General features: G+C 38.8%; 1 protein-coding gene across 1 annotated transcript in view; it reads left to right on the top strand.

The window, feature by feature from the left end:
• LOC124777819 (sorting nexin-21) overlaps nt 1-23,843 on the top strand; it is a 56,444-nt gene that overhangs the window by 17,690 nt on the left and 14,911 nt on the right. The window contains exons 3-5 of the mRNA XM_047253341.1: nt 3,480-3,620; nt 17,160-17,314; nt 17,453-17,612. Coding sequence (XP_047109297.1) covers nt 3,480-3,620; nt 17,160-17,314; nt 17,453-17,612 — 456 coding nt within the window. The remainder of the gene's footprint in view (nt 1-3,479; nt 3,621-17,159; nt 17,315-17,452; nt 17,613-23,843) is intronic.

The following is a 23,843-nucleotide window of genomic DNA, read 5'->3' as shown; positions in this document are numbered from 1 at the left end:
CATTCTCCACCAAAGTTTCAACTATACGTAGTTGTGCCCTGAAATGAGGAATATCCTACTCACAATCTTCCCTACCACTCCCACAATGGTTTCCCATTGTCCCCCAAACCTACACAATATCCTTGTCCATTCGTACTCAATCCCTGCTCCCAACTCCTTGCCTGGTGGTACATATCCCTGAAATAGATGCAAGATCTATCCCTACATTCTCCAACCACCTCCTACTCCAGTCCTGTCACAGGCATCTCTTATCCCATCAGAGGTAGGGCTGTGTGTGAAAGCAACTATGTGATCTTCAAACTAAGCTGCAACCACTGTACTGCTTTCTACATGGGCATGACAACTTACAAGCAGTCCATCCACATGAATGGTCACTGCCAAACTATGGCCTAGAGACAGCTGGACTAATCAGTTGCTGAACTTGCTGCCCAACACAATGTGCTTCAATTAAGTGAATGCTTCACAGCCTGCATCATTTGGAACCAACAACAGCTTTCCTGAGTTCTGCAGCTAGGAACTGTCCCTACAATGCATTCTTCTTTCTCTTAACACCCTTGGCCTTGACTTTTGCTAGTCCCAATCCTCTATCTGCTTCCCTGCTCCCACCCCAGTATCTCACTTGCCTTCCTTCTGTTCCACTTACGCATCCACTAGTCTTCTCTAATTCTCCCTCCCCACCCTCTCTCCAACTCCGCAAAAGATTGCAGCTGCTGCGAAAGACTGTGATCAGAATTCACATCCCATTTGGGTATACAGTATCAGTTATACAGTCAATTTTTATGGTGGTTTGCCGGCCGAAGTGGCCGTGCGGTTAAAGGTGCTGCAGTCTGGAACTGCAAGACCGCTACAGTCGCATGTTCAAATCCTGCCTTGGGCATGGATGTTTGTGATGTCCTTAGGTTAGTTAGGTTTAACTAGTTCTAAGTTCTAGGGGACTAATGACCTCAGCAGTTGAGTCCCATAGTGCTCTGAGCCATTTGAACCATTTTTTTATGGTGGTTTGTAACATTTGAACCTATTCCATAATATAAGTTTAAGCAATCCAAAGAAATATTTTAATGGATAATTAATTATAAATGTGGAGAGATCTCAACCATTAAGTTTAGGGGGTTAATAAGCCATCCATTACTTACAAGCACAAATAACACTGAAAGTAATGAAATTAACAAAAAGCCTTCTAGAGCACCCATTTGTGTGTTTGTACCTGATAAGAAATGTTGAAAATTTGATTTCCATACATTGAAATAATCTTGAAATCATATATTTGACCTTTGAAATAAAGTCTTGGAGTCATATATTTGTACCCCATCCGTTCAGTGTCATGACAAGTCTTACCACATCTTGGAAATGCACATTTGCTTCATTTTTTACTGTTGTTTTGAATTGTCACAAGTGTGTGACCAAAGTGTAGTGAATGTAGCAAGAGTGATGTTGGCATTGCAAAACGATTATTGATGAAAACTGATGTTAATTTTCATAAATGTGGTACATTTTTTGTTTGGTGAATGATAGAGCATCTGTGGTGTAGATTCAGTTCAATGAGGTACAGCATCAAGTTTCATTTCAAGATAGCAGTGATGTGGACTGCTGAAATATGTTTACTTGATTGCAAGGTTGACTGGCAAACTTGACAAGGACACAAGTAGTTGTTATGACTGGAAAGCCTATGCTGTCAGCCTGGGTGGCAGCAGCTTGCTTTGGTTGTTCCTCTTTTTTTTTCATTGAGGTTGTCATACACACAGAATAGTGCATGCATTTAAATGCTGTACATGTGAAAAGCCCTTTTTAGTTTGATAACTGATAAGTGAGTTAATGTAAAACATATTTTAGTATTATTTATGGGATGATTAAAAATTGTGTATTTATAAAGAGAATGGCCAACAATGCTGTTGTAAATTTTATTCTTGTGAGTGAAAACTGAAAGGGGAAGAAGTAGGTTCAGCTTGGGGGGAAAACGGAAACCTTCTCATTGGCACAACACAAAAGCATCATGCATTCAGAGATGGTGATGATGATGTATTGGTTTGAGAGAGAGAGATATGAGAAAAGTCATGGGATGCCTCCTTATATTGTGTGGGACCCTCTATTGCCTGGCATAGTGCAGAAACTCAACATTAACTCAACAAGTTGTTAGAAGTCCCTTGCAGCAACATTGGGCTGTGCTACCCCTGTAGCCCTCCATAATTACGAAAGTATTGGCAGTGAATGATTTTGTGCACCAACTGACCTCTCAATTATGTCCCATAAATGTTTAAAAGGATTCATGTTGGGCTCTCTTGTTGGCCAAATCATTCACTTGGATTGTCGAGGATGCGCTTCAGACCCGGCACGGTGATAAGGTACATTGCTGTTTTGGAATATGAAGTCCATGAATGGCTGCAAATGGTTTCCAAGTAGCCAAATGTAACCATTTCTGGTCAGTGACTGTTTCAGTTCGACCAGAGGACCCAGTCCATTCCCTGTAAACACAGCCTACATCATTATGGATCCACCACCAGCTCGCGCAGTGCCTTATTGACATATTGGGTCCATGGCTTCCTTGTGTCTGCACCACACTTGAACACTATTATCAGCTTTTAGCAACTGAAATTGGGACTCATCTGATGAGGCCAGTGTTTTCCAGTTGTGGAGGGTCCGACTGATATGGGCACGAGTTCGGGAGAGGCACTGCGGACAATGTTGTGATGTTAGCAGAGACACTCATGATCATCATCTGCTGTCGTAGCCCATTAACGCTTCATTTTGCCACACTGTCGTAATGGATATGTTCGTCGTATGCCCAGCATTGATTTCTGTGGTCATTTCATGCAGTGTTAACACTATCAACTCTACGCAAATGCTGCTGCTGCTGTAGGTAAGTAAAGGCCATTGTCCACTGCATTGTCCATTGTGGGAAGTAATGCCGGATATTTGGCATTCTTGGCAGACACTTGACACAGTGGATTCTGCAATATTGAATTCCCTAACAATTTTTGAAATGAAATGTTCCATGCATCTGGGTCTAACTACTATTCCATGTTCAGAGTCTGTTAATTTATACCATGTGGCCACAAATACATTAGAAAACTTTCCAGATGAATCACCCGAGTACAAATGACAGCCCTGCCAAAACTCTGACCTTTTGTACCTTGTGTGTGTGATACTACTGCCATCTGTATATGGGCATATCGCTGTCCCATGACTTCTGTCATTTCAGAGAGAGAGAGAGAGAGAGAGAGAGAGAGAGAGAGAGAGAGAGAGAGCATAATCTTTCTTTCTTTTTTTGTATTCATTTTTCCTGCACCACATTCACAGGCAAGATGTTGTATTTGTATTTCTTTGTTACTATTCCTTTTGTGTGTTGTTTAAATTCATGTTTGATGTGAGAGATATTATTCAAGAAACTATAAGACATTAACAGTTTTACTTAGTCTAATTTTATGCTTAATTCAACTAACAATATTGTAACTATGAAATAATTGTGCTTTAATTTTACACAGATAAAACAGATAACCTTCTGAATGGTGGCCAGGATCTTGAAAACCTGGTTCTTGGTGAGGAACCAGATACACGACTGGAACAAGGAACACTGAGCTTTAGTGAGACCCCAGGGGCACATAGTGAAGCCAGTGCCCATATAAGTAATTAATTGTGCCACTTTAAATACTATTAGAAGTAAATGATTGTGTTTTACCTTATTCTTTTGTATTAAGAATGTGGAATCCCATTCTGTTTTATTGGACCCAAATTGTGATATTTACAGCTGTTATGAAAAAGTTTACTTTTTCTTGCATTGCTATAAATCTGTTTAATAATTTCACATTTAATTTTAATGTGCTGACAAAATTTAAAATGTGAACTAGTGAAAAGTATGCGTAAGATGTATGCTTTGCAGGTATTTGTATCATGTATGTAGTGATGCGCATAAAAACAATAAATAAGCTACTTATTGCAATAAAATAGTGAACAATTATGAAAACTTGATGTGTAAACAGTCACAGTTCTTTTGCCTCTGGTAGTGCACCATTTAAATGTGATAATAGATGCTTATATTATCAGATAACTAGTAGTGTTTTTTTTAATTGATTATTGAATTTATGCAGCAGGGCTTGTTAGTGACATAGATGGATATTAATACAAGAAAGAAAACTCAGTGTCAATCTTGAATGTTGATTTGACCATTGTAGCTATGTGACAGATAGTGACACTGTAATAAGAATTATAGAAATGATGCAGATAATGAAAAAAAAAGGTAACCACTAAAGCAGTGGGATTTATTACTGGAGGGATGAGTACTTAGTTATTGAATTTCATGTCTATCTAATGACTTCACCCGCTATTATTTTTTCACTTCTACAAGTGATTTTGTGGATTTTTCAGAGAAATCCATCAAATCATAAATTCTTATTCCAAGTGAGATCCAATAAGCAGCTGGTCATGTACACACTGTGGCGGCAAGGTAGATACTAGAGCACAGCACGATATCAAGTGAGCTTGTACTGGCAAGGTGGTTGGTTTTATTTTCTGCATGTTGTCAGAGGCCTAGCCCATATAACTGCTTGTAGGTGCCTCTTATCGGTTGCTGGCGAAGTCTTTGGCAGCATACATTGCAGATTATTGGCGTCGCTATTGAGGATGTATATATATCATCCTGCCCCTCTTTAACTGGTCCATAGCTTTAAAAGTCACCTTGTTGGTAGTGGGGTTCCTTACCGGTAGGGGAGAGGTGCTTCATGTTTGGGCAGACAAGCTAGGGGTTCAATGTCCACCATCACATCAGCTTGTGTTTGTGGTTGTGTTGTGACCTCTACTTACAGCAAGGGCATTGTCATGATGCTGGAGCTCACTGGTGCTGGTACTCTGGTCTTTGGGTCACCGCTGGGAGTCATTGGTGCTGGATATGGGAAGACACCATATTTCACAAAGAACCTGTTTAGACTTGAACCTGTGGTTGTTGACCTGTCTCGGTCTGGCATCTGAAGTTGTACTGAGCTGGTGCTGGAACCGGAGCTTGTAGTGGAAGTTGCTAAGCATGGTTGCAGCTGGTTTACATGTCATATCATGATGGCCCATTGGCTTCTTTGGTGAACACCTGTCATGTTCAGTTGTCTCTGATGATGTGTGGTAGCCATCATGGAGCTCTCCCAAAGGCAAGTCCAGACTTCTTGAGGGGTTATGGTTGGGCTGGCATGGATGTATTTTAAGCTGCAGGGGGTTCCAGAGTGTCAGGTGTCATTGGCCCTGCAGTAGTTCCACCAAAGTGTGACCCTGGATTGGTGTTGCCTTGTAGGTGGCCATGAACTGGGTTAGGACTTCAGCTTTGGGTGTGACTGACATAATTTTTCACAGCAGCACTTCAAATATGTGGACGAACCACTCCACTTCACCATTAGAGGCTGGGTGGAACAGTACTGTTGTCAGGTGCTAATGTCACTCTGAGATTGGTTTTGCCAGGAAATGACTAAAGGCTGTGTAAGTTGAATTTTTGTCTGTGGGTTATATATATTGCTGAGTTGCTTGGAGTCCTTTATGATTCAATGTGTGGTCTTAGTACCCCACGTGACAGATTGTGCTCTTATCTGTTTTGTTGTTGTGTCTGGAACACTTGACATAATAAGTTTGTCAGGTGTTGCTCTCTTGTAGTGTCACAACTGTATTGTCCATATAGTTGACTGCATTCAAAATGTTTTGAATCAGCTGCTCCAAAAATGTTGGAAAATTGCTGATGCACTAGCAGTTCTGAAGACCATCCTGTTATGTCTGTCCAATCCAAATGGTGTGTTAATAATCATGAATTGGAATGACTGTTCATCTAACGGCAGTTGCAAATATACTTCGGATAAATCAAATTTGGAGAGATACTGGCCACCTCATAGTTTTGACAAGAGCCGTTCTGCCCTTGGGATGGGATAGATGCAAATAATCAATAGTGCATTTATGATTGTGCATTTGGAATGCACAAAAGTACCAGTGGTGTTGCCCGTTGACTTGATGTCTTGAGTGTGAAGAGGTCTTGTTGCCAAGATTATCTACATCCATCTTGAGGTCATCACGCAATGCTACTAGTTCTGATCTAGCACTAAACTAGCAAGATACTGCAGAAGATTTTAACTGAGTGTGAGCTACAGTATAGTTTGCACACCCTAAGCATGATGGAAATAGATCTGAAAATTCCGTGCATAGTAAACAAGGATCATCAAATAGTTTAATAGTAATAATTGTGTATGACTTAATGACCTAGTGCTAGTCTTTCTATTGGACACCACTTCGGTGACTTGCGTTTCCATGGCTGCCAATTATTACAGATTGCCCATAATTTATCAACTTAATTACAGAGTTACGGGAAGTCACTAAAAAATTATGGAAATTGTTATTTTACAATTGATGTTTTTAAAAAATCAAAAGAGGTACAGTTTGCACTTTACTAATCATATGCTACTAAAATGTTTTGTAAATTGTACCAGTTTCCTCCCTGAATACACAGAAATCCTATCTACAAATGATATTGTCACCACAGCTTACTAAAGACGTGTTTACACTGAGTTTCAAACATGGTCTGCAATATTGTTTGCAGCTAGTACTGGACTGCAGATGTTCACTGCATGTCATCAACATGTTGGCAACACAAAACCAGTGTTTCACGGTTGTGTGTGTACAGATCAAAGGGACATTGTTCCTAGGCTGCTACCATTAAATGCTGGTATGCAGCACTTTTGTTTGTTTTTGCTCTGTCTGTAGTATTGTGTGTAGTTTTTACGTGTCTTCCTTTCCAAAATGGAGCTGACAAGAAGCAGACTTTATGATTTTGTCACTAACTGTGAGGCAGAGGAGTGCCAAGTGCCTTTGGAATCTTCAGAGGCATAGTTAGGTGTTTTTTTCTAGGCAGAAATGAATGATGAATGGATGTAGGAAGCAGCATTCATAGTATACAGGGTGGTCCATCTGAAGTTTCGGATGATATTATCTTGAAAACTATACATCGGGTAAAAATAGTGGGTAAGACAAGTTTGTAAGCTTAATGGGGGACATCAAATGATACTACATGTGACCCCCAGCCCCTGCCCTCTTTGTTGGGGTGGGGGGGGGGGGGGGGCAACTTGTAAATCTTAAATGGAAACCTCCATTTTTTATTGCAGATTTTGATTCTCCTTAAAAAACATTTTTTTTAAACCAGTGACAGATGGCGCTGAAATCGAGAAACATTAAAATTGGGGAAGAACTCCAATTTATTTAGAATTATCCAAGAAAGATGCATCAAATCGATAAAAAATGTGCAGCAATTCTTTCATTACACCAAATTAAGCTTTTTGTTACAAAATGTATCCTACCTGCCACAGTTTTTGATGGAGGGAGGTGGAATGGTATTAAAATCTCATTAGGGAACTCTTCACAATTGCATTACCCACCCGACTGTGGCGCTACCATGGCCAAACTGCGAACTGTGGCTCAGTATAAAGGTTGGTGTAATGCGATCAGACGTCACTTCACTTTCAGATTGTGAACTGTAAACATCAATTGACGAAAGTAAATTATTCTTTAGCGAAACATGGCTCTCTATCCTCCTACAGAGATTGTCGATATGATGTTAATTTTAGGTGACTGCCATAACAATTACGCTGCTGCTGTGCAATTGTATGCGGATCTTTACCCAAACGGATGACATCCAAGCAAGACCATTATTCGAAATTGCACTCAGCAAGCTCGAAATGGATACATGCACCATCCACCTCGTCATCGCAAATGCAATGAAAATAATGCTCTTACCCTTACTGTTCTCACCTGTGTTCAACTGGATCCCGAAATTAGTAGTTGTGCGATTCAGAGACAAACTGGAATACCAAAATCAACTGTTTTGAGGATTTTGAAGGCACATAAATAGCATGCAAACTGACACAGGCATTAACACCAAAAGATATGCAAATACGCATGCATTTCTGCCAATGGGGCTTGGAAATATCAAGAGGTAACAATGAATTTTTTAGGTTCATTATGTTCACCAATGAAGCCACATTCAAAAACGATGGTGAATTAAATCGTCATGATTGTCATATTGGTCGCCTGTCAATCCGCACTGGCACAGACCCGTTGACAATCAACATAAATGGTTGTTAATGGTCTGGTGTGGAATTTTAAATGGTTACTTGATAGGACCGTATTTTTATGACCGAAATTTTACTGGGGAATCTTATTTACAACTTCTCTGTGATGATATGTTGGAGCTAATGGAAGATGTTGATTTAGAAACTAGGCAACAAATGTGGTTCCAACAGGATGGAGCAGCTCCCCATTATGGTAAAAATATGCAGAACATTTTAAATTTACAGTACCCTGGTCGGAGGATAGGACGCGGTGGACCATTTCAGTGGCCTCCACATTCACCAGACCTAACACCTCCTGATTTTTTCTTGTGGGGTTGTTTAAAAAATATTGTTTATGAAATACAGCCCACAACACGAAACAATATGGAGCAACGCATTCAAAGAGATTGTGCAGCCATACCACAAGATGTGCTGCTCAAAATTGTGTGCATTGAAGCAGATGGGAATCATTTTGAACAATTTCTTTGTGGCTAATTTCATTAATTAAGCACTCCAAATTGTGAGAGGCAAGGGGACACACACTAATGAAGCACCCCAACATGTGAGAGGTAAGGGGACTCACACTAATTAAGCACCCCAACATGTGAGATGCAAGGGGACTCACACTAATGAAGCTCCCCATGGGAACATCATTGTGCTACGTCCATGTTGTTGTTCCTGGGTAATGTTGAAAGTAGGATACAGCATATTTTCTACAAAAATAGCTTCATTTGGCGTAACTAAAGAATTGGTGCACATTTTTTATCAATTTGATGCATCTTTGTCGGATAATTCTAAATAAATCAGAGTTATTCCCCAATTTTACTTTTTTCTCAATTTCAGTGCCATCTGTCAATGGTTTAAAAAAATGTTCGGACAAAACTTGATAACTTTTTTCTGGAGAATCCGAATCTGAATAAAAAATGGGTGTTTCCATTTAAGATTTAAAAGTTGCCCCCCCCCCCCCCCCCCCCCCCCCCCCCCCGCCCCACCCAAGGGGGCGGTGGCTGGAGGTCACGTGTAGTATCATTTGATGTCCCCCTTTGAGCTTACGAACTTGGGTTACCCACTACTTTTACCCGATGTATAGTTTTCGAGATAATCTCATCCGAAACTTCAGATGGACCACCCTGTTTGTTGATGTGGCAAGGGTACCATCAACGGCACTTTTCCCCTGTCACATTCTTTGGAAGTGTGGGTAACAATGAGGATGAAATAGTTTTCTGTATTAAGAACAGTAATTTGAATTAATTTTAATATGAAAGAAATAAAACATCAATTAAATATACTCTGTTTATTTAGGGCATACCCTCTTTATTTAGGGCCAGAAAAGTCTGAAATATAGTGTTTAAAGGCCTTAATCGAGATTTTAATTTATAAAATTTTCTAGCCAGGGGAGGGGGGGCAACCACATTTGCCATTTGATAACTGATAGCTTCTCTTCAAAGTTGATAGTCTTGTATTTCCATAATCAACCCCATCTATATAACCAGAGAAAGGGGAACTACAGTTTAATGTGTAATCCAAACCACATATCGTTCCAGGCTACTTCTAACATTGTTAAGAGGTGAAGATTAGACTAAAGGCAGACTGAAAATTTCCATGGTGCAGCCAGGATCCGACCTCACAACCTCTTGTTTCCAGTCACACGCTTTATTGCTATACCAGCAGTTCCTACATACCAAATGTTACTACTCCTTATACAATGTTGATGCCTTGTACTATTTTCAGACCAAAAGACGAAAAAGTGTCCATCCCAGAAATGTTTTGTGTCTGAGGTGAGGGAGGCACAGTGAGGAAAGTAATCCAACGGCTGACTTTCTTGTTCAACACCATTACTGTGCATTTACTGCACAAAACTACGCTGTGTACTGTAGGATTGTAGCCTTTGTAATGGCAGCCGAAGACTTATCTGGCGTGTTCATAATCATTACATCATGCTGACTTACCTTGCAGAAAGTGTTAATAACAACCTCTGATTATCCTGTTATCTATAATGAAGTACTATCTGAAAGAAGCTGCATAAATATTCAGTCAGGTCTTGATAAGATTTCAAAGTGGTACAAAGATTGGCAACTTGATTTAAATGTGCAGAAATGTAAAATTGTGCACTTCACAAAATGAAAAAACATAGTACCCTATGACTATAATATCAGTGAGTCACTGTTGAAATCAGCCAACTCATACAAATACCTTGGTGTAACTCTCTGTAGGGATATGAAATGTAGTGACCTTGTAGGCTCGGTACCTGTAAAGCTGGTGGTAGACTTTGGTTTATTTTTAGAATACCGAGGAAGTGCAATCAGTCTACTAAGTAGATAGCTTACAAATTACTCGTGCGACCCATTTTAGGTAACTGATCTTGTGTGGAACCCTTACCAAATAGGACTAATAGAGGATATTGAATGTGTACAGAGAAGAGCAGCACAAATGGTCACATGTTTGTTTGCTTCATGGGAGCGTGTCACAGAGATACTGAAGGAACTGAACTTGAAGACTCTTGGAGATAGAAGTAAACTACCCCGATAAAGTAGATTTACAAAGTTTCAAGAGCCGGTTTTAAATGGTGACTCTAGGATTATACTACAATCCCCTACATATCACTCACATAGGGATTGTGTGGATAAGATTAGAATAATTACTGCATTCACAGAGGCATTCAAACAGTCTTTCTTCCTGTGCTCCGCATGTGAATGGAATGGGAAAAAACACTAATGAATGTTACAGTGGGATATGTACTCTCTTCCATGCACCTCACAGTGGTTTGCAGATTCTAGATGTAGATGTAGAAGAGGCAGAGAACTAATCTGAGAATGGGTTTCCTCATTTATTATAGAAATTGGTGAACTGGTATCAAGTAGGAATTTTGTTAGCAGGTTGTTGATTATTTGTGGGAAATAGAACTTTTGTGAGCATGTTGTGAAAGGGTTCAGCGGCGGCTGTAGCCTATTTATGTCGAGCAGAGCAATGCAGCCTTTGCAGACTTTCGTCACATGTCGTTGTTTACAGCAGTGTCTCAGCACATATCCTTATGTGGGCACTGATTGTGCATATGTTTAGAAAAACACTCTGGGTACCACTTCCTGCTGTTACAGTGAGATTGGGTAGTATAGGGACTACCTTAAGACTGTGTGTCAAATATGTGCCGCTGCTGATTTGTTGTCTGTGCCAGGTCTCTAAATGAACATCAGAGTTTGAATCATTGAGTTGGATGATGATCATGATGAATTCTAATCACGCTTTCTGTGCCGAGAACAGGAACATTATTTTACCAAAAATATACCACTTCCATCAAAATATGACTGTGCTGCACATGACATTTCCAAGTTTTTTTTGCTGTTCCTCGAGAACAAGGTTTGTTAATTTAAATGCTTGCGTACAAACTTCCTTATCAGGTGTGTTCTTAATTATTACATCACACACTAATGATTTGGCTTAGGATTGTTTACAACTCTGATTTGCACATAGAAATAAACACATTTGGGTCAGCCCTTTGAGATCAGCTGGTATGACATGCATTTGCTGCTGCTAATGTATAGAGAGCAAACTATTGATTTGTAACAATTATACCAAGGGAAACTCCCCATAGCAACCCCCCACCCCCTCAGATTTAGTGGTAAGAGGGTTCAGTGGACAGCCTGTCAAAAACTGAACACAGATCAAGCATGGAAACAAGAAGAAAGTCTACTAAACTGTGAAAAAAAAAAGCAAAATAGAAACAGTGAATGGACCAAGCTTAACAAGTGCAACATTAAGCAAAGAAGACAGGTGGCACTGTCGCTATCAAGTGGTCACGGTGTTAGGCTGCAATGTGGGAGAGCCGTGTTGAAAGCTCCCTCGTGCATTTTTTAAAATTTTGTTTTACTTTTTTTCACTGTTCGCCGTATTCAAATTTGTGTTTGTGTCAAGGTGTAATGGCTATTTACAATGGTGAGGTGTAAGGAAGGGACCTATAATGAAAGTTGTTGATTCTGGACAACTACTCTGTCAGCAGTTGAAAGGAAGTGGATTTCAAATGGGAACTGCAAACCTTTGATGACGAGGCAACAAGTCAACTGAATCCTCCACTGGAAAACAACGTCTGGTGTGTCATACACGATATTGGTGAGAGTGTGTGTGTCATATGATAGAAATCTCTTATCTACGCACCTAACTTGTATGCCTGGTGAGTGAGTGAGGTATGCCTCCCTTCCAGATTTAGATGTTGCTATGTCAGTGTGATCACTCTCAAAGAAATGATGATAATATAATACAAACAATCCTGTTGGAGGAACATTATACGAGAGGTTGACAATACCGCTACAGTTGTAAGGTTCTTTTATTTAGAACATGACTGGTTTTGGGCTCTTATACACCCATCTTCAGATGTTGCACTGAAAATAGCAAGAGACGGGTGAATTTATTTATTTTTACAAGCAGCAATACATATTAAAAAAACAAAAACAAAAACAAAAAAATTCCAGGTAGAAAATGTAAAATCCACTGGTCGGGATAGGTGCTGTAAAACCTAAGTCAATGCCAAAGTGATGCCAGACAATACTACATTAAAAGTGCATTATGCGTGGTGAAGGAACATGTTGAACAGAGTAGTAAAAAACTTTAGGAATACTGAGTGGGAGCTGGCAACATAAAATTTATGTATAAACCATAAAACACAATGAAACTTCTCCCTTTACATGAGTGGCATGCAAGTTTTTAGTTTAGTGAGGGTGTATATATATGAAAATATAATATAAACAGTCCTGTTGGAGGAACATTATACGAGAGGTTGAAAATACCGCTACAGTTGTAAGGTTCTATATATATGGAACAATACGCCACAGCCATTAGTTAAAAGAACATACACAAGTGTCACTCCTGTGTGTAAGCTCCAAAATGAAATGGAAAGTAGCAAAACCTTACAGCCCACATTGCAAAAACTATTATGCCAATTAATAGCTAGTAGTAATAACACCAATGTTGATGAGATCCCATACTCCGAGGAGCAAGGACACATTAAAAGTGGGGTCAGTTTAAAAACTGCTAACTAAAAGTTGACAACCAATCAAGGCTTTAACTTTTTTCATGTGACTTCCTAAATAATGTTTTTTTCTTTTTTTCATGTTTCATTTTAAATGTAAATCACTAATTCAGATTGTGAATGGCCTGGCTAGCGGCCCCGCGTTCTTCCTACAACAGATGGCAGTACTTTTGCCACTCTGGTTTACCAGTTTGCTTCCTCCTTCATGTGCGCCACTTCATGCTCTAGCACTCACTGGTAGCACACAGAGTCTTGTACACCGCGCCGCTCGGGGTCACAGCACCAAGTATAAGTGTTCTGGTATTCTTTGCATATTTCTTTACCCAGGCAGTCGTCCATAGTACTGTCTGGTGTCACTTTGGCATTGACTTAGGTTTTACAGCATCTAGCCCAACCGGTGGATTTTAAATTTTTTATGGAATTTTTTGTTTTGTTTTTTATGTGTATTGCTGTTTGTAAAAAAAATATCTCCCATCTGTTGCTATTTTCGGTACGACACCTGAAGATGGGCGTATAAGAGCCCGAAACCAGTTGTGTTCTATATAAAAGAACATTACAACTGTAGCAGTATTTTCAACCTTGGGGAAAATGTAGTTTGTCACATAAGCTGCAACAAATGAATGCAACAGTTTCACAGTCACACAGTTTCTCTGTGCTCTGTCACAACATATGTTTTTAACGTTTTTGAAGTTGCATTCTGTGTGCTTCTAGTTTAAGAATCTCACATAATAAACAGTCCAAAGGAGGCCCAACTAAGTCAGTAACCAACCGTTCAGCAGTAATGTCATCAGTTGGAATTCTTTAGAGAGATGTAATAGAAATAGCTTTTCTGAACAATTCAGTACATTCATAAATTCAAATTCAGAATCAAGCATGTGCCCTTCTGAACCAATTTTTAGACGTGGAATTGGCTTCAAGTGATATAATAAGCATTCTTTTATGAGTTCATTAGATAGCAAACAAACTGTCTAGTGTGTGTGTGTGTGTGTGTGTGTGTGTGTGTGTGTGTGTGTGTGTGTGTGTGTGTTTTATTTAATACAATACATGAAACTAAAAGTGCATTGGGTTCATGGACATCCTTTACTTTTACATTTTTGCTTTGCTCTCAGTTCATTGTAAAGAATGGAGGAAAAACTTCAGTTCTCAGTTCTTCATCACAGCTTTTGGCCATTTCAAGTAGATCATTGCCACACTTTCAAAAACAAAAGACTCATACTAACTTCAGTACTTCTTCATGTGAACTATCAACTGATAGAGCCTTCAGCTGCCCAAATGATGGGAAGGATTTACTGCCTAACAAATTGTGGCATGAAACTACATAGGTGCACTACTTAGTTATATGAACAGATTCCTTTGAACAATGGAGAAAGTCTGAGATATACTTCTTGTGCATATCATACATCTTGTACTCAGGTTCTTGTTTTCTGTGCTCATGCAATGGAATAAGATGGACACTATATCAGTGAAAATTCCCGTAACCAGTGGGTTTGGTATTCAATGGCGTACTTTTGACCAAACTTTAAATTGGATCAGATTAAGTGATTTATTTCCTTGAAGCTGGAGCTTCAGTATTATCCTTTGAAGTTTGAGGAGTTACATTTGACCTTATCTTGCTCTGTGCCATTAGAGGCAGTTAACTTTCCACCAAACTATGGTTTAACACATGTCAAAATGTATGTCACTATAGAAGGTATTAACTGCACATGTGACTCAAAGCTTAATATAGATTATGAAAAGAAAAATATACTGAAGGAGATCGATGGAGGACTCCTGAACTTAGAAGTCACATGTTGTCCATAGCAATTTCAGCTTCAGTGGAATGAAGGTCAATTCCACCATTGTCAAATGTAGCTTATGCTTGTCTGTATTTGCCCAGAAGCTTGGTTTGGCCAAGCACACTCTTTTTGCACTGTCTCTTCATAATGCCCCTTCCATCGAGAAGTAAAACACATTACTTTGTGTGACTGTGTACAAGAAACTGCATGACCTGGTAGGCTATGCTGAGCACATGTTACAGGTTTCACAAGCTCACGCCTTGGCTCTTGCCCTCGAAATAAATTTGCGCTATTATTTCTAGCCTATTTGCCTGTGGAATGTCTGCAAGGAAGGGAAAGAGGACAAAAGAAACTTAAGGAACCTGTGAGTAGTAATGATATCCTCAGGCTGCCATTTAATCACAATGGTGTAGTGCATTCCACGGCTTGGTTGCTCCCCAATGCATGACCGTTGTTGGTTTTGTTGCTGCCATCAGGTGATGAGGAGTCTAAGCTGACCATTGGCACTATTACTTTTGAATTCACCTGTAGAAGGTGTCAGAAGGATACAAGTTCTACCTTCACTTGTGTTATTCCATTTATGCCACCAAATGTAGATGTGAGGTTTGTAAAGATTGCTACCAGAGGTGGTGAGATACTGTTCTTCTGTCAGTCAAGACGATACAGTTGCTCCGTGCCCACTTGTTGCGAGTTCAGACAGCAGTGGTGGAGAACAGGGTCCAAAAGCTTGAAAAGGAAGCTGCAGTGCAGCCGCTCAACAGGAACACCAGCAGTTGTGTCAAAAACCTTTATTCTCAATGAGAGTGACACTCATACTAAAGTGGAGATGAATAGGCAGCTACATCCTGTGAATGCGGTCTGGCTTTGAACGTCAGACAAAAGTGGAGTTAGGCCTTGTTTTAGCTGTTGTGTGGTTTATATTCTCTAATATTTTGCTAAGTCAGATTTTGGCTAATGTTTCACTGTTTATAGTGGCCAGCAATGCTGAGGGTTGTGAAATTTAATTGCTTTTGACTGCCATTAACAGTTGCTGTGGTCCACTCAGCATCTTTGACACAAAGCTGTCACCTCTGAAGTTACATGGGGAATCTATTCAACTACCTCCATCAAATATCTCTCCCAAATAATCTGAATAGAGCAGATAACTATAGGCTTGGACCATCCTTGGTGCCAGCCATCACAGCCCAACAGGGTATGCTAACAGCATCAGATATAAGTGTTACTAATGAGATGAGCACAACAGATATCCCTCATGAGGCTACCAACTGTCACAATAAACTACATCTCATTCAGCACACTCATATAAAATATGTCAATGGGCAACAGCAGAGTGCCACTCCTTGCACTACAGAAAACTAACTTTATTAAATTTCCCTTTCTTTCCACAATCGTATCAACATTCTTTTGAAATTGCAATGTAATCCAATAGCCAGTAGAGGTGTCACAACAAAATAAAGCACACCGTGGATAACACAGTACAGCAGTTCCCTCGTTAAGAGACCCGGAGGAAAGCAACCCTGGCCTAAAGACTGATGTAGATGCAGTCACCTCAAACTAATTCTTTTCATCACAAGTTTCATGCAACACAGAATTGACAGGAAACTTTGACTTGTTCCTTTTCATTAGTATCTTTTTTTAAATGGAGTTTTAGGTGCTTTTCAATAGAGAGGCAGTGCGGTATTCGATTCAATTATTGTCTTCACTGGGACAATAAATTATGAAGAACCAGTACTCTGGGAGCAACTGATAAGGACTGCTTCATGGTGGTAGCAGACAGTGTGGCATGCCCAAACAATATGCACCAATCACTCTATTCTGATGCTGCTATTGACACAATGCTGTATAGTGACAGTATTAATTCATCTCATTACCAGTATCACTGTAAAACTGATCTGCAAAACAGCTCAAATGCCCATCTTTGTCTCTGTCCATGTGGTGCCCAGTGCCTTTTGGAAATGTGGGAATGTGGCATCTGCCTGTTTCTCTGCATCTGGAATTTGCAAACCATTGTGTTAAATATATCAGTTGCATTTCACATGAATGATGTTTTCTGAACCTGTTCTACTATTTGGAGAGAAGATTTCATGTGTGGAGATACATAGTATATTTAACTCTGAATATGTTCTTGGGACTGTGCAACAGGCAGATGTTAAGGAGTGCCATAAAATCTTTGTACGCCCTCCCCCATTTAAAAATTATCTTTGATTTTTTATTATTATTTTTTGTAAAGAAAAGAAAAGCATATATACTGACTGGGTCAGATTTGTGTAATGGCAGTAAAAGTTATGTATTGATAATTTATTTTAGAGTCGTGGTCCAAGGTGAAACGAGGTGTTATTAGCAGTCACAATTCAACAGAGGAAAATGAAGTGGATGATGCAGCCATTTTTGCAGAGCCTGTTCTCAAGTTTGAAATAGTGTCTGCGAGGACAGTAGAAAAAGAAAATGAAAAGAAACATGTGGTGAGTTTCAGAATTATAGTTTAGCTTTTTACTTCATAAAAAATGTGAGTTGCAATCCTGATCACCATTGTAATTGTTTGTCCTGTAGTTGTTACTCAACTGTCAATCTAATATTACTACTTTTGTTATCTGCTGTAGGCATACACATTAATGATTCGTAAGGACAGTGTACAACCTGATCCAAACCCTGCTGTCATCGAGCGACGTTACACAGATTTCCTTGAACTTTATGATGGATTGCGGCGAAACTTTCCAGCGTTAATGACAGGCATCCCTTTCCCCAGAAAGGTCTTGACAGGTAATGATATGTGTTTACAATCTTAACGTCAAGTGGGCGTGTCTTTGTACACAGTGCACCAACCACAAGTAACATTGTCTTACATGGTTCCATTGTTGTTTTACAATTGTCAGTCCTCGTGTATGCCTTTGTCATAGCTTCAGCCAAAACAGAGATGCGTTGTGTTGTCATATGTCCAAGTGAGCAGCAGTAACATAAAATAAACAGCGAGCTAGGTGAGAAAAAATTTACGATCCATGCAAGAAAATCACTCAGCAGCATAATCTCACAATGAGGCAGTTATCTACGAGACAATCAGTGATAAAATAAATGTTTGGCAGGGATCTGATGAAACTATACTGTTTAATGCTCCGAGCTTATTACTTAGGGGGAACAATTATATGCGGCAACAGAGTGATGCAACAAAAGCTTATTTTATTATGGTTTAACTAGACTGTGATATAGCTCATATGATATAAGTTCATTTTATCATTGTTTAATTAAGCTAAGATTAAACTGTAGTTTTGCTCAAGCATGTTTGTATGACTACAGCTATTCTTTACGTGTGTGCAGAGTAAGCCGTGCACCTGCTTGTGTTATGAAAATCAGTGCATCCACTTGTGGATTAACAGACATAGTTATGTTCTTACAAATAAATTAATCTCATGAGATACATGTGTTTTTAAGAAATGACTTCTCTTCTACTTAAAGATATGTTTCACACACAAAAGGATTTAACTTTTACAAGCTATCAGAGACAGTGACTCCTTCTTCTGGCAGAAGAGTTGAAGGGGAAAGAAGAGGGGTGAAGGAAAAGGACTGGAGAGGTTTAGGGAAAGGGGTACAGTTCAGAAAACTCACCTAGAACCCCAGGTCAGGGATGAGTCCGGTAAGACTTACCGCATGGGATGAGAAGGAAAGAAAACCTTTTTGTGTGTATGGTCCTCTTCCACCACTTGGTGGGTAGATTTTTATCTATCCATTTACATTATATTATCAGTAATTGATTATTTTGTTGTTATAAAGATATGTTTTGTGTGAAAAAATTTATCATGCACCCCCTCCCCCTTCCGCCCCCCCCCCCCCCACACACACACACATACAAACACACTGTAAATAAAATACTAAAAAGAATCTAGTCGAGGGAAAAGGACACTGCAGCATGAATGCATCAGTATTACCACAATTTTGAATTATTCTCTTATTTTCTGTTAGAGAAATTAGACTTTATTGCTGATGCATTACATGCAGAAGAGAGATTTTATCAGTGTTGCTGTTGTTTGATGTGGGATTTTTCAAGCTAATGCACCACACTGTGTTACTGTATTCAAAAGAAAGTTATTTATTTTCTTCAATGTGTAGTAATAACTATTTTGGAGGTATGTTTATTAACCTATTTAAGGAAACAATAAGACTCGCCTTAATCCTTTAGCATTCTTTTGAAAAAAAAATAACATTTTTATTGTTAGATTACAAAGCCAGACTAAAAAAAATCTTAAGTTTATAAAACCGAACTGACCTTTAAAATCTCTAAAAAGCATCATGCCAACTTTCTTCTTCTTCGTCTTCCTCTTCATCCTCATCGTTGTCTTCTTCATATATAAGTAGATTTTCACTGCCATCAAGAGTGTTACTTATGCCACACTTCTGGAAAGAAAGATTAGCAATAATGTTTTCCCACACTCTAGACCATGACTGTTTTATCTGTTGATACACTTGTTTGATTGTAAGTCGTTTTAAAGCTCCCTTCGGCAGGAATTCGTGTTAGGTTTCATCCATCATTCATTTCTTTAAATGGTTTGTTTATCGAAGCATCAAGAGGTTGCAATTGTGAAGTAAGTCCTGCCAAAATAACAGCAAGCTCTGTATTTCCTTGTCTCAATTTCTCTTTCACAGATTTTTTTGCAATTGACTACTGACCTGGTCTTGCACAAGAAAAGAAGTCTTCCTCAGTAAAGCACCTCTCCTTCTCTCCCACACTCTGTTAATCCATACCTCATACCAGCCTCATCTGTCCAACCCTTGTCATGTACGAGAGCAACAGCACCTGACGGTGTTTCTGAAGGCGTGGCATTGTTTTACACTTGAAAATGATCATTGGATTAGGTTTAATACTGTCAACACAGCATGAAAGGATAACAGGGTAGTGCATTATTTCATGTCCACTTGTTTAAAGTTACAGTTTTAGCACATTTCACGGCAATAGTTTTATTACTCGGCACGTCAAATGTCAGAGGAGTTTCGTCCATATTACTTATTTGAGTTAGCTCCACACTGGTTTTCTTTTGATATTGAATAGTAAAACAATGAAAAGATAATATTTCTCTTCGTACTCTTATGGAATTTTCTAAGATATTTTGGTTTGGGTTCGCATGCTAAGCCCATGAAGCTTGATAAACTAGTGGCTCCAACCCACTCAACCTTTACAGTCTGTAGGTTTGCCTGTAACTCTAGCTTATGAGCATGTATTTGAATCATTTTTGTATTAATTCCAGTGCCTTTTTGACAGAGTCTTTGAACCCATTTCAATATGTCATTTTCTAGTTTCGGCCATTTTGCATTCAGTCCCCTACTTGCACATTTTTTTTCCTGTCAATCTTTAATAGATTTTGGCTGAGAGACAAAATGCCATTCTGCTGCTCTGTTTCCATGTTCTTCTGCATACGTCATTACTTTTAATTTATAGCCTGCATTGTATGAATACCCTTTATTTTTTTCCATTAAGAAACTAGCTACTAACAAAAATATTGTACTGTTACTGATAACACAAGTCACTTTAAATTAGAGTCCACTTGCACGATAGACTGCTATGACGCTTTGTGGGCTAGACAGTGTTCTGGATTTGTGATGGTGAGGCGGGAGAGAGAAGTGTTAGCAAGCTTTTGAATCCCTGCAACTCATGTTGGTTGCATCAGTGCAGTGCTGCTTTCAATTGAATCCATTGTTACCAGATAGAGATAGGTTTCCCGTGGAATCAAATATATATAGCCATTTTTTAGAGTGGTGGGAATTATAAATCAGAAACTGGGCATTTTTATATTAATTTCTAATATAATATGCTACTGAATTTTTGAGAAAAATTTTCAAAGAAAAGTGCACCTTATAGTCCGTAAAATAAAGTATCTCTTTAGGATGTCTGTTGTATACTATTGTATATTACTCCCTAATAGACCGTGTCTTTTTCAATCTTTTGTTTATTTTATGATGCTTACCACTTCTGTAGCATTTGATGTGGCCCTGGGTTCAAGCCAAACTGTAATCTCGAGCAAGTACAAGTGTCATGGTCCTCTTAGCCCCCCCCCCCCCCTCCCCCAGCCTCGTTGCACACTTCCCCCACTGTCACACTGCTGTATAAACCCGTGGAGTGGGAAGAGGGAGAAACTGTGAAAGTGGTGCATTTAAATGCCAATTGAGATGCCCTGCATACTACTTGGTTTTATAGTTCGCATTTTGCAGCAAGTAGATCATAAATGAATCAGATTTTCTGTATTATTTAATTACTTTTGCTCTACTGAAGATATAATATAATTTTTATCTGGTGCAAACTATTGGCATACGCGCAGACTCAGACAATTTCACAATTTTCAGACAGGCCACGTAATCATAACCTATTTAGTTTTGCAGTTGATCAATCAGATTATTGTAGCACTGTTGCAACCTCATTATGGAGACATGAAAACTCTTAACGTACGTGTCCTGGAAAATTCTAACGTGAGAGAATTTGTCACAACAAATGGTCTCGAAAACAGATGTAAAGTTGACAGTCTCCTCAAAACATTTAGGAAACTATTCTGTAATTCATTTAAGGCCACAGTTCATCAAACCTCACATTTTCTTTAACAACAGTGAGCATAGGGTGCTGGACTGTGTTTATCGGATTGTGTTCCTTCTGTAATGCAATTTTGTTTTTAAATGTGTCACCATCAAATCAGAAAGAAATTGTTTCTCACTTTGCAGTGTCGTGCTGTGGAGAGTGCATTGTCAAGTCCACTTAAACCACGAGGGCTGCAATGCATTCTGGATGTTATAATGTTTGTTTCTGCAGTCCTTTGTACTTCATGAATTCAACAGTAGTGAGTTTTCAATCGAAAAATGATTCCCGGCATGCCTCGTGACTTAACCAATGAACTTTGCAGTAATATGTATTCTCCATACATTCAGTTCCTGAAAATGTTGCAACTGACAGTGGAATAATGCATGCAGTTGTATTACTGATACCACCATTTTTCATCGTGTCTGAATGCCTGCAAATTTAGCACCAAATGCTTTTTGGTGTACAGAACAAAGAATCTCACGTGTCGATTGTAGTAATTTTCTGCTCTTTCATTGTCAAGTAAATCTTTAAATTCTTTCTTCATAGTATTGTAATATCCTTTCATTGCAAATTCGCAGTTCCCATTGTTTTGCAGCTGCATAATATGTATTGAGAATTTTCATCCGTCTCTTTTGTAATTCCTATTCATTTTTAAAGACTTGGGATGACAAATCACTTGACTGCCACCTTTTGTGCAATCGGGCTCTGGACCTATGAATGTCCCTCATACATGAACCAATAGTGAAGGGTAAACAGTGCTGAAACTACAATTCTGCTGAACTGAAGAGAGCCGTGTTGAACAAAAAATGCCACACCACAGTACTAGATGAAATGTCATGCTGTACCAGTACTTCCAGGAAGGAGTAAGCAAAGTCAAGACAGGCCAAGCCATGGCTCACATATGGCCTATGTGAAGTTTTCCACACTGTGGCCAGCACTGATTTAGGGAAATCATTTAAAACCTAAGTCAGGATTACCTGAGGATGATTTGTATCTCATTCCTACCGAATATGATTCACTTGTCTTTGTTCCACCTCACTTGGTATATGATGTTAGGTGAAACAATTTCTGTTCTCTACTATCAAGCTATAGTGTTCTTTCAACATTTATATTTCCCTCTTGATATAACAATCTCAAAATCAACTGTTAGTTATGGCATAAAATTTTGATTTTGTTGTAGTAGAATCCAAGGACAAGCAGGTTGCATAAAGCCATGCTGTGAAATTTCTGTTGAACTTGTGATGCCATTTGCCCGAGAAGCTGACAGCTGCACTCAGTATCAACAAAAATATCAACTGTTCCTTGACAAGTTTTCACCTTGATTGAAAAAGCAGATGTGTTTTAAATATTTATTTGCCCCAGTAAATCGTTTTTAGTACATTGCTGGTATGTATGAGACACATGAAGTATAACAATTACTTTATAATTACAGTAGTTGTAAGAGAAACTACTATCAAGTATAAAGTGACATAATACTCAAAGATATATTTTACAATATTTGGTAAATCAGGTTTTACATAATATGGTGCTCCAGGAATTCAGAGAAATAGTAGAAGCAGTGGTCAAGCAAGAATTATTTTAATTTTACTTTAAATATATTTAATGTTGTATGAATTGTAAATAAGAAGCCACACTGTTATGTAATGTATCTCCAGTATGATACACTCCTCGCTTTCACACATTTATACATACTATGTTTACGTATAAAAGGAACAACCATGTGTGAAGGTGTTTTCTTCTTTTATGGTGATTTATTTTGTAAAGATTAGTATCTTTCTTTTTAAATTGTGGAATTCCCTCAAAAAATAATGCAGTTTATCAGTAGTGCCTGCATACTGCCATTGTACTTTGTCACCATTGGTGAGCAACTTGTGTTTTGACTGAGAATTCTAGCAGCATACATAAGTGTATCCAGTTTTTTTATTGAAATTTCAAAGATGCATTTCCCATTTCAAATGCTCCTCACTACGTATGTCTAAAATTTTGTCATACAAATTTGAGAGATATTTCCCATCAATGATGAAAACAGGGATTGGCATACATAGGTTTTGTTTGGTGTGGATTGTACCATCAAAAAATGTGTGTCAGTTTCATTGAATTGTGAACTGTTTTCACTGTTGTCTGTGCTCTCATTAAAAATATTATCAGAACATCACAGAATAAGGACGTTCTTAATGTTGTTTTCCATTATGCATTTGTTCTCCCATAATTTCCGTTTGTGTTTCACAACAGTATGCCTCTCATATGATGAGTGTTGGTTTGCACCATCCCTTGCCAATTGTTCTGCTTGTGCCAGTGCATGTCTTCGTTGATCTTTGGTCATTTAGCTTCTAATTTTAGCTCATATAAACTTTATGCTGTTAAAATGGCAATGGTTTGGTTGGCAGAACCTTAATGGTAACATTTCAGTTAAGTCCCTGTTAAACATACAGCTGCTA

Source organism: Schistocerca piceifrons, chromosome 2 (genome assembly GCF_021461385.2).
Source record: "Schistocerca piceifrons isolate TAMUIC-IGC-003096 chromosome 2, iqSchPice1.1, whole genome shotgun sequence".
In the NCBI taxonomy this organism is placed as follows: domain Eukaryota; kingdom Metazoa; phylum Arthropoda; class Insecta; order Orthoptera; family Acrididae; genus Schistocerca; species Schistocerca piceifrons.
Note: the sequence above shows the minus strand (reverse complement) of the source record. Positions and strands in the feature narration are given on the sequence as shown.